The 14446-nt window shown below is 42.8% G+C and overlaps 1 protein-coding gene across 1 annotated transcript in view; it reads left to right on the top strand.

The window, feature by feature from the left end:
• LOC128298896 (neurexin-3) overlaps positions 1–14446 on the top strand; it is an 87763-nt gene that overhangs the window by 64936 nt on the left and 8381 nt on the right. The window contains exon 17 of the mRNA XM_053034704.1: positions 14285–14435. Coding sequence (XP_052890664.1) covers positions 14285–14435 — 151 coding nt within the window. The remainder of the gene's footprint in view (positions 1–14284; positions 14436–14446) is intronic.

Raw genomic sequence — 14446 nt, 5'->3', positions numbered from 1 at the left:
TACGCGGTCCATGGAGCCAGATTTAATGCTCTCGCAGCGTGGTTCCGGTTTCGGGTTAGAATGACGTGATTCTCGAACCATTCGCACTAATGTCCCAGGTGACAACCGAACTGGCAGACCTGGTTTTGCCAGGGTGCGGGAACAAACAAAAAAACAAACCGACCATGTTCGAACAAATCACTACATCAACAGCCTGAAGAGCCTCAACCGTACGACAGACGGCACACTGTACGTGACACGTGAGATTTCAGTGCATTCTCCCTTATCGTGATCTATTATGTTCGATTTCAATTGCAGATAGCACGGTGCTGTACGGTGCCCGCGTTTGTGGGTTGTGGCCCGACACATTACCATTTCGTTCCGCATGAATGCATTGTAATGCTTAACACCCCCCGGTTTTGCCCGCATTACACCAACCGGTACATGATAATCGTGTAACGCTGTGGTTTTCTCGTGGCAATTGCCACCTCCACATGACTGTTCGCATGTGCGCAGATGCATTTTCGTTGATGCATTTCAATGCCGCAATGGCAAAAAGGGGGGTGGGGGAATGAAACAAACTCGCGGCAACTCTTGGCCTTTGCCAACGGTTTGAAGTTTTTCGCTTCTCGTTATCGGCGAACGGGTACCCGAGAGCGAATGGGTGCGATGTAATAAAATTATCATTCACCCACGAAAAAAACACACATTCATAATAATGTTATGCGATGTGTATAATTAACTTTTTTGTTTCATTTGCCTTCAAATGGGTTTGTTTCGTTGGACATTTGTGGAAAAAAAAACATATTTTGCAGGAAACCCTCTACTAATGGAGACGCATGGTCTTTTACATTCTAAGGCCACATTGCACATAGAGCTCAAATACACCCATATACATACATACACGTTCAATGAATGTATGTGATGTGAATAAAGAACTTTTTCCTTAAAAAGAAGGTTTTTATGTAGACAATTTGTTTAAAAAATGTTTTATTCCTGTTTTAAATCCTGTACTAATGGAGACGCATGGTCTTTTACTTTCTAAGGCCACTTTGCACATTGATCTCAAAACCACGCACACACACTCACACACATTCAAGGAATGTATGTGATGTGTTTTAACATTTTTTTTCCTTAAAAAGAAGGTTTTTATGTAGACAATTTGTTTAAGAAATGTTTTATTTCTTTGAAAAATCCTGCACTAAAGGAGACGCATGGTCTTTTACTTTCTAAGACCACTTTGCATATTGATCTCAAATACACGCATATACATACATACACGTTCAATGAATGTATGTGATGTGTATAAAGAACTTTTTACTAAAAAGAAGGTTTTTATGTAGACAATTTGTTTAAGAAATTGTTCGGACGCGGCTAGGTTGGAAATTTTGTCAAATTTGTCTTATTATTATATTTTATTAAACAAACGAGAAAAAAAAAATTCAAAATTTGGTCCGCTGACCGCACTGACTTGGAGTCGAGAAAAAAAAGGACCTTATTCGCTCCCGCGGGCAATTATATATCCCGTCGCACCGTGGTTTGTCTACGGACCTCGGCTGGTGACAACTTTTCGCTCCGGAATTCGATTTCGCCCTTCCAGTGGTCTTGAACACCTCAACATTCCCCGGCCCGTAACACAGTCTGCCATCTAAACTGTAGTTACCCTCTATCGAGTTCAAGGACCGCGAGTTTACATGTCGCTCTTCTGTACCGACCGTTGTTAGTACGCACCCATGCTTGGCGTATTCTGCCATCCTTCGATACGATAGGCTCCTCCACTACACCACGGACCCAGTTCTTGCGGTGGTCACCATCCACGATGTACACCAGATCTCCAGCTTCCAGCGGCTTCGTCTCTCCAAACCACTTGGTTCTGATGTTGAGGCTCGGCACATATTCTCTAATCCAACGGCTCCAGAGTTCATTTGAGAGCTGTTGGGTTCGCAGATAGTCATCCTTCAAAGCGCCTTTTACATCGGTGGTCGGCATGTCTTGAGAATCACTTGAAGAATATCCCCGCAGGAAGAGATTCGGTGTAAGTGCTACCTCATCCCCTTCGTCTTGAATAACCGTCGTAAGAGGTCGTGAGTTGATCATATCTTCTGCCTCTACGATCACTGTTTGCAGGATTTCATCTGTTAGTCGCCGGCCATCTTCTAAGACGGACATCGCTGTCTTCACGGATCTCACCAGACGTTCCCACACACCGCCCATGTGGGGAGCCGCCGGTGGATTGAAAGTCCACTTCGTCCTTGCAGTCGTGAACTGATCGGCCCATTGATGTTCAATCTCTTCGATCGTGCTAGTAAACTCCTTACTGGCTCCTTGGAAATTCGTGCCATTATCTGAAAAGAATTCCCTGGGCCAACCACGCCGACCGATGAACCTTCGGATTGCCATCAAACACGCTTGAGTCGTCAGCCCATGCGCTACCTCCAGATGTACTGCTCGTACCACCATACATGTGAAAAGTACGATCCATCTTTTCTCGTGTCTACGCCCAATTGCTACGTCGAAAGGTCCCAGGAAATCTACTCCTGTAAAACTGAATGGTCTTACGTTGGGAGTCAGGCGCTGAATCGGCATTGGTGCCATTCGCGGAAACTCTGGTCGGTTACGGTTTACTCTGCACCATACACATGACGACGATACTTTTCTCACTACTGCGTCAACATGAGGAATATAATACAACTGTCGCAGTTCATTTTTTACAGCTTGGCGATATCCGTGTCCACACTTTTCGTGATAGCTCCTTACTATTAGTATGGTAATGGGATGGTCGTTAGGCAAGATTATCGGGAAACGAAGATCAAAAGGAAGGTGTTCTGCCCTTGCTGTTCTTCCCTCCATTCTCAGGATACCATGTTGGTCCATCATCGTAGATAACTTGTATAACGGACTCGACTTTTCCAAAGTGATCCATTTGTGTCTCGGATGTTTCTGGTTCCTTTCTAGAATTCGGTATTCGTCCAAGAAACCCTCAGTCTGAGCTTGACGGATCAACAGCTTCTCTGCCTTTTCGTACTCCTCTTGTTTGAATGGACTTTTCACACAAGTCACTTTGTTCGGTATAGTCTTTTGTCTCAGAGTGGCATGAACCGTTTCCACTGGTATACCTTTAGTTTTTCGTAAACAATTAGAAACGAATCGATAGACACAGGCGATGGTTCTTACTAAAACCGTCCACTTTGAAAAACGTGACACGTCGATACGCAGCTCAGGTACGCTCACTCGATGCAGGAGTAAATGGGCTCGTATCTCTTCTAATGTATTCGCAGGTGGTATTTCATCATTCGGCCAGGATTCTTCACTTTCGTACAGGAATGATGGTCCTCGTACCCAATCGCTTTCTGACGTCATATCCGGGTCGTTACCCCATTTGGTCAGCATATCCGCCACATTCATCTTTGTCGGGATCCACCGCCAATCACAAACATTCGTCATACTGAGAATAGCACCTATACGGAATCCGACGAACTGTTTATATCGCCGCTGATCCGATCGTATCCATGAAAGAACAACCTTTGCATCTGTCCAGTAGACTTCTCTGATGATCTTGAGACTGTGGTTCTCCTTCACAGAACGAGCTAATCGTGCTCCTAGTACAGCGGCAAGTAACTCCAAGCGGGGAATGGATGTCTGTTTTATTGGAGCAACTTTAGTGCGACTCATAACTAGAGCGCACTTCACTTCATTCCGAATTACTGCACGAATATACGCTACACATCCATAGGCCGAGTCGCTAGCATCAGTGAAGATGTGGAGTTGTATATCTGATACTTCTGACGTTTGAGCATTACCGAAGTATGGTCTTGGAACACTCATGGACTCAATGTTCCGTAGCAAGCGTATCCATCGAAGCCACTTATCATATGTTGTCTTATCGATCGCCGTATCCCAGTCACATCCACTGCGCCATATATCTTGTATGATCATTTTTCCTCTTACAGTGACTGGAGCGATGAACCCCATTGGGTCGAACTGCGACATGACGAAACTGAACACTTTTCTTTTGCTAGGGATTTCAGCTAAGAAAGAATGCTCTTCTCTCTGTGCCATAGCCATCATACCGAAGTAGAAATAATCTTCCTTCGGGTTCCAAGCTATTCCCAATACTCGTTCGTGCTCGACACCCTTATCGACGAAAAAGTGAGAAGTGGGTGTTGTTGTTTCATCCATTGCTTCAAGGAACTTCTTAGAATTTGACATCCAGTTCCTTATCTTAAATCCACCTTGTTCATGAACAAACTTTACTTCCTTCGCCAGTTCTATGGCTTCCTCTACAGAGTCCACGCTGTCGTAATAATCGTCAACATAGTGACGCTCAATAATAGCTTTTGCTGCCCTCGGGAAACTCTCTGAATACTCTGCCGCGTTCAGGTTTTTTACATATTGAGCCGAACACGGCGAACAAGTGGCTCCGAAAGTAGCTACATCTAGCACATACTTCTCAGTACCAAATAGAAACCTTTGGGCCTGCTTATCGGGATCACGGATTAATAGCTGGTGAAACATCTCCTGCAGATCGCCTCCGAAAGCAACATATTTCTCACGGAATTGGCTAACCACCTTCGGTAATGGTACCAACAGATCTGGCCCTTTTAACAATTCAGTATTAAGAGATACTCCTCCAACTCTCGCGGCCGCATCCCAAACTAGGCGGATTTTTCCTGGCTTCTTCGGTGTTTGTACCACATTCAGTGGGAGGTACCAGACTTCTGCTTCAGAATATTTGTTCAGTTCTACTTCGGACAGTTTATGCGCATATCCCTTCTTTTGATAATCGGCTATCATTTCGTGGACTTTGCTTAATAACTGCGGATCTTTCTTTAGTTTTGTTTCAAGGGATTTTTTTCTTTTTTCTGCCATCGGCAAACTGTCGGGAAAGCTTCGAAGATCACCCGCCACAATAGACCTGTTTCGAAATGTTTCCCTCGTCTGACAGTGGTTTCCTCAAGAATTTTTCTTGCCCTTTTTTCTTCAACAGGCTCTGGGATGTTGTATTCTGTTATTGTTTCTTCCGTGTATTGTTTTTGCATAACATCGTGTAGCTGACGATTCGTCATTTCCACATGATGGAAGAGCATATATGTTTGTCCCTGTCTCTTTTGAGCATTTGATCCGTAAATAGTCCATCCGAGCTTTGATCTGACTGCTATTGGTTCGCCTTTACGACCAATTCGAGATTCGAGAGGGGCTAGCATTTCCACATTATTAAGTCCTATAATGATTTTCGATTTCATTGTTTGATCATAATCAACTGGGATATCCCGCAAATGCGCAAATCGTTTCGTTAAAGAAGACATTGAAATCTTTTGTTCGGGTAGTTGGAGTTTTGATACCGTTCGTACGTCACATAGAGAGAATTTCTCCGATGAATTTCTAGCTGATACCGAAAGTTGTAATTTCTTCGATTTATCTTCTTGGCGATTTACGTCGTTTGTCCAACAAATGATTAGAGGCTCTGCTTCACCGTCCGCTTGTAGGGCGTTCGCCAAACTTTCTTCTACGAGCGTAGCCGAGGAACCCTCATCAATAAACGCCATGGTGTCAACTTGCTTATTTCCGTTGTACAGGGTGATCGGTATTGTTCTAAAAATAACTTCGGGATTATTACAACATTCACTTACGTTCTGTACTTGTAATATTGTTGTTACTCGATGTAATAAGGGATTATGCAACTCCGTGCATCCGGCTACATTGCAATGACGGGAGGCAGTACACTCTTCATTACACCCTTTTCTTAGACAGCGCTCGCAGAGTCCCAAACTATCCTTGGTTTTGATCTTCTCTGCAAGACTCATATTTTTAAAAGTAAAACAGTTTTTTAGAACATGGCCTGGTTTGTTACATACCCAACATTTCCATCCGGCTTCCTTACGTCCAGCTTCTTTCGTGGTATTGTGTACCTGCACACATTCTCGCTTCTTGTTTGCATTTCGAATCGGTTCAGGTTGCGTCGATCTAAAACTCATTACTTCATTGGCCTCTCGCATTACTCCTTGTAAGTAGCTTGTAAACATCGCTAGCATGGGACCTGATTTATCCTTCTTGAAACGCACCCACTCTCTTTGGTCGCTAGTTGGTAACTTTCCAATCAACTCCTCTACCAGTAGTGGATTATCGGCGTGTTCCTTCAGATCACAAGCAGTTATGTGTTCGTTCAATTGTTTCACCTTCATGCCAAATTTTATGAACGATTCAAGGTTGTTCGCATTTGGAGCCGCTACTTGACGCACTTGTTGTAGAAGGGATTTCAGTATTTTTCCCGGTCTTCCATAAAGTTCCTTAAGATCTTCGATGACGTTTGGAACAGATTCAGGTAGAATCAGGCATCCTTTCACGGCTTCTAAAGCTTCTCCTTCCAAACTTTCAATCAACCTAGTCAGGTTTTCAATATTAGAAAAACCGCAAGCTTGAGTCGAGTTGACGTAACTGCTATAGAACAGCGGCCAACGTTCGGCTTCTCCACGAAACTTCGGTAGTTTTCTGCTAACTACTTTCCGTGCAGCCGTTTGTGCCGGTGTTAGTTCTTCGATATTTCCAATTGTCTCGTTCGGAGTAGATACTGCTGCAACTCCTGATTCTTTTTGGGCCTTTTCCAATTCTTCTTTGAACCGGCTTTCACACATGCGCAACTCCTTTTCATGGCTAATCTTCATTTCATACATTTGTCTTTGGAGAGCCATTTCCTTTTCATGTTGAGCTTGAAGCATTGACAAACTGTTTTCTAAATCTCCTTGTCGCTGCCTTTCCATCATCGTTAGATGCTTTTCATCCTCTAGTTCACACTGCGTGCGTTGCGTCGACCGCCTTGTTTTCGGCATTTTGAAACTAGGTTTTAGCACTAAACAAACAATTCAGCAAAAATCTAAACGCCTTAGTATTTAAAACTGGCTTCAAACGCTTTCATAGAAGTCCGTGTTAAACTTTAACATGAAACGAGCTAGCTTGTTCGAACACCGAATTCGCCAGACTATGGTCTATTGTCCGTCTCACAACGCTCACCAATCGTGATCAAACCTGTATTTCACTGAAATCCTTGTCTTTATTTCTCCCTACTGTTGCTTGCGAGTTCAAGCTTCGGGTTGATTCTAAAGCACTATTTTCTTGGTTAAGACACTCCTAATTCGTGTCCATTCCTGTTCAAACCGACATTTTCGCCGAAATCCGTTCCCTTTCCCGTTCACTGTAAATGTGTGTGTTCAAACCTAAGGACTCACTGTCTTTCGTTGGTAACGCAAGACCGATCGCGCTAAACACGTTTCCACGAATCGATTGTCCCTCACTCTGACGCTGAATAAGCGTGCGCGTTCAAATCAGCATTTTCGCCGAAATCAGTTCTTTAACTATACCACACGACAAACTTAGACGTTTCAGCCATGGGAATCTATAAATTTCTTTTGTTCTGCTTTCTGACGCTCACTGTTCACGTTCAAACTAGCATTTTCGCCGAAATTCCTTCCTTAACTCTGACACACGACAAACTTGTGCGCTTAAGCCACGGGATTCGCTGAATTTCTTTATTTGACGCAACATCGATCGTTCAGACACGTGGATTTCTATCCGCAGAACGTTTTTTCACTTCACACGCATACTACCGTTGCTGTCTCTGATTTTATTAGGCATAGGATTCTGCGTATTTCCACAACCGGGCTCACGAGCACACTTTACACAGAGGCACAAAGCCTTTCTTGTCCTTTGCGAGAACGTTTAGCCTGCGTTAACTTTCCCCTACGCACATTCGTACCGAGAACAGTTTCACGCGTCTTTTACACCGAGCTCACAAGTCGAAGACTACCATGTATCGCGGTCGTAGTTGTGGCGCTTTTTTAATCTCACTCCATCGTTTTCCGATGACCACAAATTTTGAAAATGTTCGGACGCGGCTAGGTTGGAAATTTTGTCAAATTTGTCTTATTATTATATTTTATTAAACAAACGAGAAAAAAAAAATTCAAAATTTGGTCCGCTGACCGCACTGACTTGGAGTCGAGAAAAAAAAGGACCTTATTCGCTCCCGCGGGCAATTATATATCCCGTCGCACCGTGGTTTGTCTACGGACCTCGGCTGGTGACAACTTTTCGCTCCGGAATTCGATTTCGCCCTTCCAGTGGTCTTGAACACCTCAACAGAAATGTTTAATTTCTTTGAAAAATCCTGCACTAATGGAGGCGCATGGTCTTTTACTTTCTAATGCCACATAAGGTGCATTGCTCTCAAAACCACACATACACACATACACGTTCCAAGAATGTATGTGATGTGTTTAAAGAATTTTTTTACTAAAACAAAGGTTTTTTGTAGACAATTTATTTGAAAAATGTTTTATTTCTTTTAAAAATCATACACTCATGGTCTTTTACTTTCTGCTAAGTCAACGACGCAATGCCAAATCGATCTGGTAGTGATTAATGCCTCCAAAAACTATCCTATTGCGTCACAAATCTGCTGCAGCAATTATGATGCACGCATCGAGAGGAGACCTTTAACTGCGTTCCCACCGTTCCACGCCGTACTTTCGGAGGGCAGGAATACAATTGCTTTTTTCGGATTGTTTCGATGCACACCCGATGAGCAACAAAAACAGAATTAATTGCCCATTATGTCGGTACATTTGTTGTGCAATTAACACACATATATACGACACTTGGGTTGATGTTGGGGGACACCAAAATAAAGCGAGGGTACAGGGGCTTGATTTATCGCCAGCCATGGCATTGAAGATAGACACTATCAGCGGACACTATCAGGGAGCATTCCCCCCTATTATGGCAAATGGCGGATGAGCGATCGTTCATCATTAAACAGAAAATTGATTCAATAGCAATGGAGTTGCTGTACGCTTCAAACACTGAAAGCAATTTTTGTATGATCGTGTGTGTGTGTGTGTGTTTTTTTTTTCTGCAACCACTGATATGATGGTCATATTATGCAATAAATAATCTCCCATGCCACATGACAAGGTAATGACATGTGATTATACGCACACTCGAGCATATTTTCAATTTTTATCCCTTTTTGCCTTTATTGTGTACAAATGGACGAAAGTGAAAAAGAAAAGCAACTTTCACCCCCTTACAATCGAATGATCGGCGATGGCCACAACTAGGTCACTCTGTACAATCTACCTTATGACGTAGATTGAAAACATGTTTATCGATTGAGTGGGACAGTGCAATCGAAGAGGTTACTAAAGCCGTGCTTCACAACCACATTTAAAAAAACAACATCCTTCTCACATCTGTTTTTCTTTTGCATTTTTCCCTTGTAACCATTCTTCACCCTCACACTTTTCTCCACCCAACAACACATTCCGTAACATGCATTCATTTTGATGGTACTTCGTTTCTTAACCAAGTCGGTCGGTTTGTTTTCCCCTTCGGTCAAATCACATATACCTTATCAATTTCCTCCCGCCCTCCCCCCAAACAACAAAATGCGTGACGTTTGTGTGATGAATTTCCAATCGGAAAGCCAACGCAACATGAATGTCGAACTGTAATTGGTTTGGAGGCAGACAAAACCAAAGCAAGGAAGTAGGAGCAAGAAAAACACACAAATTGGCATCGAGGGAACGATCTGATTGGCTGTAGCGTATCGGATTGCATCATTGAGACAATGAGTTTCCGGTTTTGCCGGTGGAACTCCCCCAAAAAAGCAGCAGCGGCCATTTTCGAACACGACGCGAACCGAACGAAAACGCGTTCAAAATTCAAATCGAACGACGTCAGGGCGCTAATTTATGTGCACCAAACTTTTTACCTTTTTTATTTACAAAAAAAAACTACTAGTTTCCCTTTCTTCCGTTCCGAGATTTGTGTTTAGTTTTATGTTGAGTTGTTTTGTTAGTTTTATTCGTTGTCTACCGTTTTCTTTGCATACTCCAAGCAGTAATCGATTTACCTTATGGTTGTGATTAGCTCTTATATATCCTTCCTAATCAATATATTGCATTACCTTTAAACACGCGTTAAGCAAAAATTGCCACAATTCACGTTTTTACCACCACCACCACCACTACCACAAGAAGCACACGCACAATATTCACCCAAAAATTAATAAAAAAAACTGCTCCCCTTTAGATTACAGCATTTCTGTGTAAGGGCACTCTGTTTTGCTTTTGACCGTTTTACTCTTGCACACATTTTGTATTCACAAACACACACACATACACAGACAGGGTGTAACGTTCAGTAATTAGATAGATCATTTGGTTTTCCCTTTTCGATTTCGTACAAGCAAAACCCAATACATTTACCAATGCGTAACAAAAAACCATCACTAAACGTAGCTAAAGCACAGCTTAAACCACTCCACTTTGTCACGGTGTTAGTGTAGCGTTAGTGTATTTTTAATTGATTGTTTTACCGTTCACAGTTTCCAAAACAGGTGCATTGGCTTCGTGAATGTTTTTCACCCCTATCGGGCAAATCAAAGCCGTACGGCAAGAAACATAAGTCAAACGTGTTAGGTCGATTTGCATGAGAAATTGAGTACAGCACACAAAGAAAAAAAACGTAACAAAAATGCTTAAAATAAATCCACCAGCCTACTTCGGTTGGTCATTTTGCCGTTGACGTAACGTAACGGGCAACCTTTGCGTTATAAATGACCAATTATTGGCACGGACACACGCACACACACACAGACAGACAACCTTGGAATCGTAGTAACCTTCGAACGATAATCAGAGGCACTCCTCCGAACCCCAAGGTAGTTTAGTTTGTTTTTGTTTTTCCTTGCATTTTTAACTCCCGTGCGTGCTTGGATAAGTAATGCACCAAAGTTTAGAACCTCTCTCTCTCTCTCTTTCTCTTCCTGCTAAAACATGTCATGCACCAAACTTCATTAGGATTTGTTTGTCCTAACATATCCGTTTTGCTACTACTATGTAGTTGAATAGTAGTAATTCGTCATTAAGCTCTGTGGAAGACTTTGTATTCATGTGGATGTATTTTTCTGTAATGTTCTTAAGGGGCAATGGCGGTTATAAAATTGTCATAATATGGACTGTATTTGCAAGTGCATGGTTTAAATTCTTCCTCTAGGGTTGCTAGATTAGTGATGGGTTCTTCGGAGCGCACCTGTGCTTTCGGTTCGTCAGCTCGGAATCGTCTGAACCATCTGGAACCGTTGGAACTGTCATCAGAACCATTGAAATTATTGGAATCCTAATTGGAATTAAATCTCAGTGGATCGCGCAGTCAGATTCCGGACGGTTCAGACGGATACCAAGGGTTTTTCCTTCCTTCGACGATTCTACCTTCTGGAACTGATTCCGTTATCGGTTATCAAATCCACGATGAAATACAGCATTAAGAATAAGAATCTGTTCCATTTTATGGCCAATTTGGCCCAACTCTTGTTTCTAGAACAGAAAAACTATACTTTAACCTAATTTTTAGCAATATTTTAAGGTGCTCTTTGTTATCACTATCACAGCCTCGATTTTACTCACGCAAAAAGACACTTTGACCATAAATGTAATAGCGCTCAAAAATGCATTCCGAGTATGTTTGAGAAGCGTTAAACGGCACGTGTAACTACCACTACAAATACTACTCCAAGTACAACACCACACGAGTCAGTACATCAAAACCGAACGTAAAACACCTCCTTGTATCTTCACAAACTTCAGCTGCATAGAACATGCACTTCCAAACAAACAAAATCCAAAATGGCAATCTCACCACTCACCCACCGTTAGTAATCGGTTTGAAACTAACAAAAACAATTCGCCTGATCTCTGTTATTGCGTGTTTTATCTTCATTCATTTTCCTTGTTTCGTCGGTTAGCTCGTTCGTTTCGTTTAGTTCCTGTGTTCTTTTATTATTATCGTTTCACGTTTGTTTTGTTCTGCCCCATTCACGGGGAACCATTTTCAATTAGTCGGTTATCGTTTATGTTTTGGTTTTATCTAGTGCTAGAAGAGTGGCTCTTGCGTGCAGCCGATGCACTTAATCCGAGCGCACCCAACACGTAGATCGCTGATGATCACAAAGGACTGACGTGCGCGTAGCCTTTTTTTTGTCGCATCTTCCACCCTCTGCTCCCCACCACACTCGCACACACAGCTTTTGCCTGACCGGTGTGTAATACGAAGCACGTAAACAGCAAACCCCCTTTGAACCGTTTAACTCTCTTCTCGCTAACGGAAAAAAAGGAATTTTACGCACCGCATTTTGTTTTCTAGTTTTGTTTTCATTTCTTTCCCTCACTCTCTCTCTCTCTCTATCGCTGTGTGTATGTGTGTGTTTTCTTTCTGTTAGGATATCGAACAGTGGTGTCATGTTTTTTGTCTAGTTTGTTCGATTCGTGCTACACGTGCAACGCAACGCTTCGATAAATAATAATATGCAACAAAACAAAACGGCCGTGCCATATCGGAAATACGATATCGAACACTGTACGTGTCTGTCGGGTTTTTGGTTTTGACTAGCCTTGCAACCACCAACACCACCACCTGCCGTTTTTTTGCGTGTGATGTGCCACGTTTTGCCTCTGTCTGTCTACAACGCACCTAGTCTCTGTTCGCCTAACCCCAGGACACGCGATTAGTCGCGGCTGGTATCCATCACGATATGTACCACACCACCCACCGATACACATTTTCTTTTCGTTGTTCTTATTTTGGGTTGGTTTTGGTTTATTTTTTCGTAGATCACCACATCACTATCGTCCTCTGTTTGGATCGCCTTCTTGTCTCTCTCTCTCTTTCTGTCTCTCTTTCGTACTCTCCATCGAATGCATTCCGGTTTCATCTGTATTGTCACCTCACTGTTTTGGCACACCAACTACCCCCCATCACTCACACATCTCACCTTCCTTCCTTCCTTCCTCGCAAACCCATTTACCCCTTCTTCCTACTGTGCGTCACGCATCCAACTAGACTGCACCCGCTCACCATCTACTGCACAGTGCCATTTTGTCCACTATTCGCGAGAGGACGTGTTTTGCCGGCGGCATCATATTGTGGCATATGGAAAAGCAAAACCAGGGCTTCCCTGGTCACCACCCAGCGCGTAATCTTTTCATATCGAGTTGGAACTGACTGTTCCCTTCCAAAAAAAAAGAAGCCCACCGACATTATCCGATTGATCGTGCACTCGTTATTGAAAGTTCTTTTTTTTCACGTATTTTCGATCCGTCGACACCAATTCATTCATGCTTTGTTTAGTGATCGCTTACTGTTATCCGCTTATCGATGTGAGTGTCGCCTCTTCGTAATGTGCGCATGTACCCTGTTTACTTATCGGTTTGCCTACTCAAATTCTAAACCAATTCAGTTCAGTGCAATGTATTTTTTTCTGTTCCCATCTCCTTTTTTTGTTATCTTCTTCAAGAAAGATTCTCACTGTAATACTAGAACTTCCACATCTTTAAATTAATAAACCCTTTACTAGAAGTGGATAACCATTTTAATGTATTTTTTCGAGTTTGTATTATAAAATAGATATTCAAAAGTATTGTATTAACTACCTCAACCAAATCCCTGTATAAAATGTCAAGGAACTGGATTACCTGTTTGGAAGTTCTAGTGTTAAACCCTTACATGATCAAGTTGAATTGATATTCAACACATCAACCTTCACACTGCGCACTGATAATTTGTTATATTCCGTCTGCTTCCATTAATGCCTCCCAAACAACCCCCCATTGCATGATATACCTAACCCATCCCCATGGTGCATGGGTACATTGAAAGGTTCATTTGTTTATCATTTCCGTACCTCATCCGTTCGTAGCGTTCACCGTAACCACCACCCACCGTTTAGACGCCTAGAATAGTTTTGCAATCTGGAACAGAAACGCTCCCGTTCGCTTTCCCTTAGGGACAACACAGAAGTAACTGGTCGACGTATTGGAACCTGTCGCGCCTGAAACTCACCCTTCCCCAACATTTTGCATTTCAAACCACCTGCCTGTGCGCGAGTACGATGTTTAGGTTAAAACAGTTGCTATAATTTTTCGAATGCATTTCTCTCTCTATATCTCTCTATATATATACATGTATGTTACCACTAGTACTTGTCCTGCCAACCTTGAAACACCCCCCGCCCTCTCCCCCACTCCTTCTTCCCAAAATGTCCCACCGCTCTGCCCAGTCACTTTTTTTTTCGGATATGTTATACGTAGTTCCAGGGAACCCAATTATTAGCTATGTTCGTTACTCCCTGGAGCAGCCGCTGGTCACTACACGGACACTATTTACTGGAGCAATTCCATTTCGATCTCTTTCTTTCTCTCTCTCTCCATTCCGTGTGGTGGTTTGTGTGTTCTAATCTTTCGGTGTACACTAGCGGATACAATACTCGGTCAGCGACACAGCACGCTGGAGGTAAAATCCATACATCTGGGAGGGCTGTTCCATGCGGAGGAAGAAATCCAGATGACGGCCGCGATGCCCAACTTCGTCGGTCAGCTGCAAGGCTTCGTCTACAACGGTCATCGGTGAGTCATTA

Source organism: Anopheles moucheti, chromosome 2 (assembly GCF_943734755.1).
Source record: "Anopheles moucheti chromosome 2, idAnoMoucSN_F20_07, whole genome shotgun sequence".
NCBI lineage: Eukaryota > Metazoa > Arthropoda > Insecta > Diptera > Culicidae > Anopheles > Anopheles moucheti.
The sequence above is the reverse complement of the archived record's forward strand: the minus strand, read 5'-3'. Positions and strand labels throughout refer to the sequence as shown.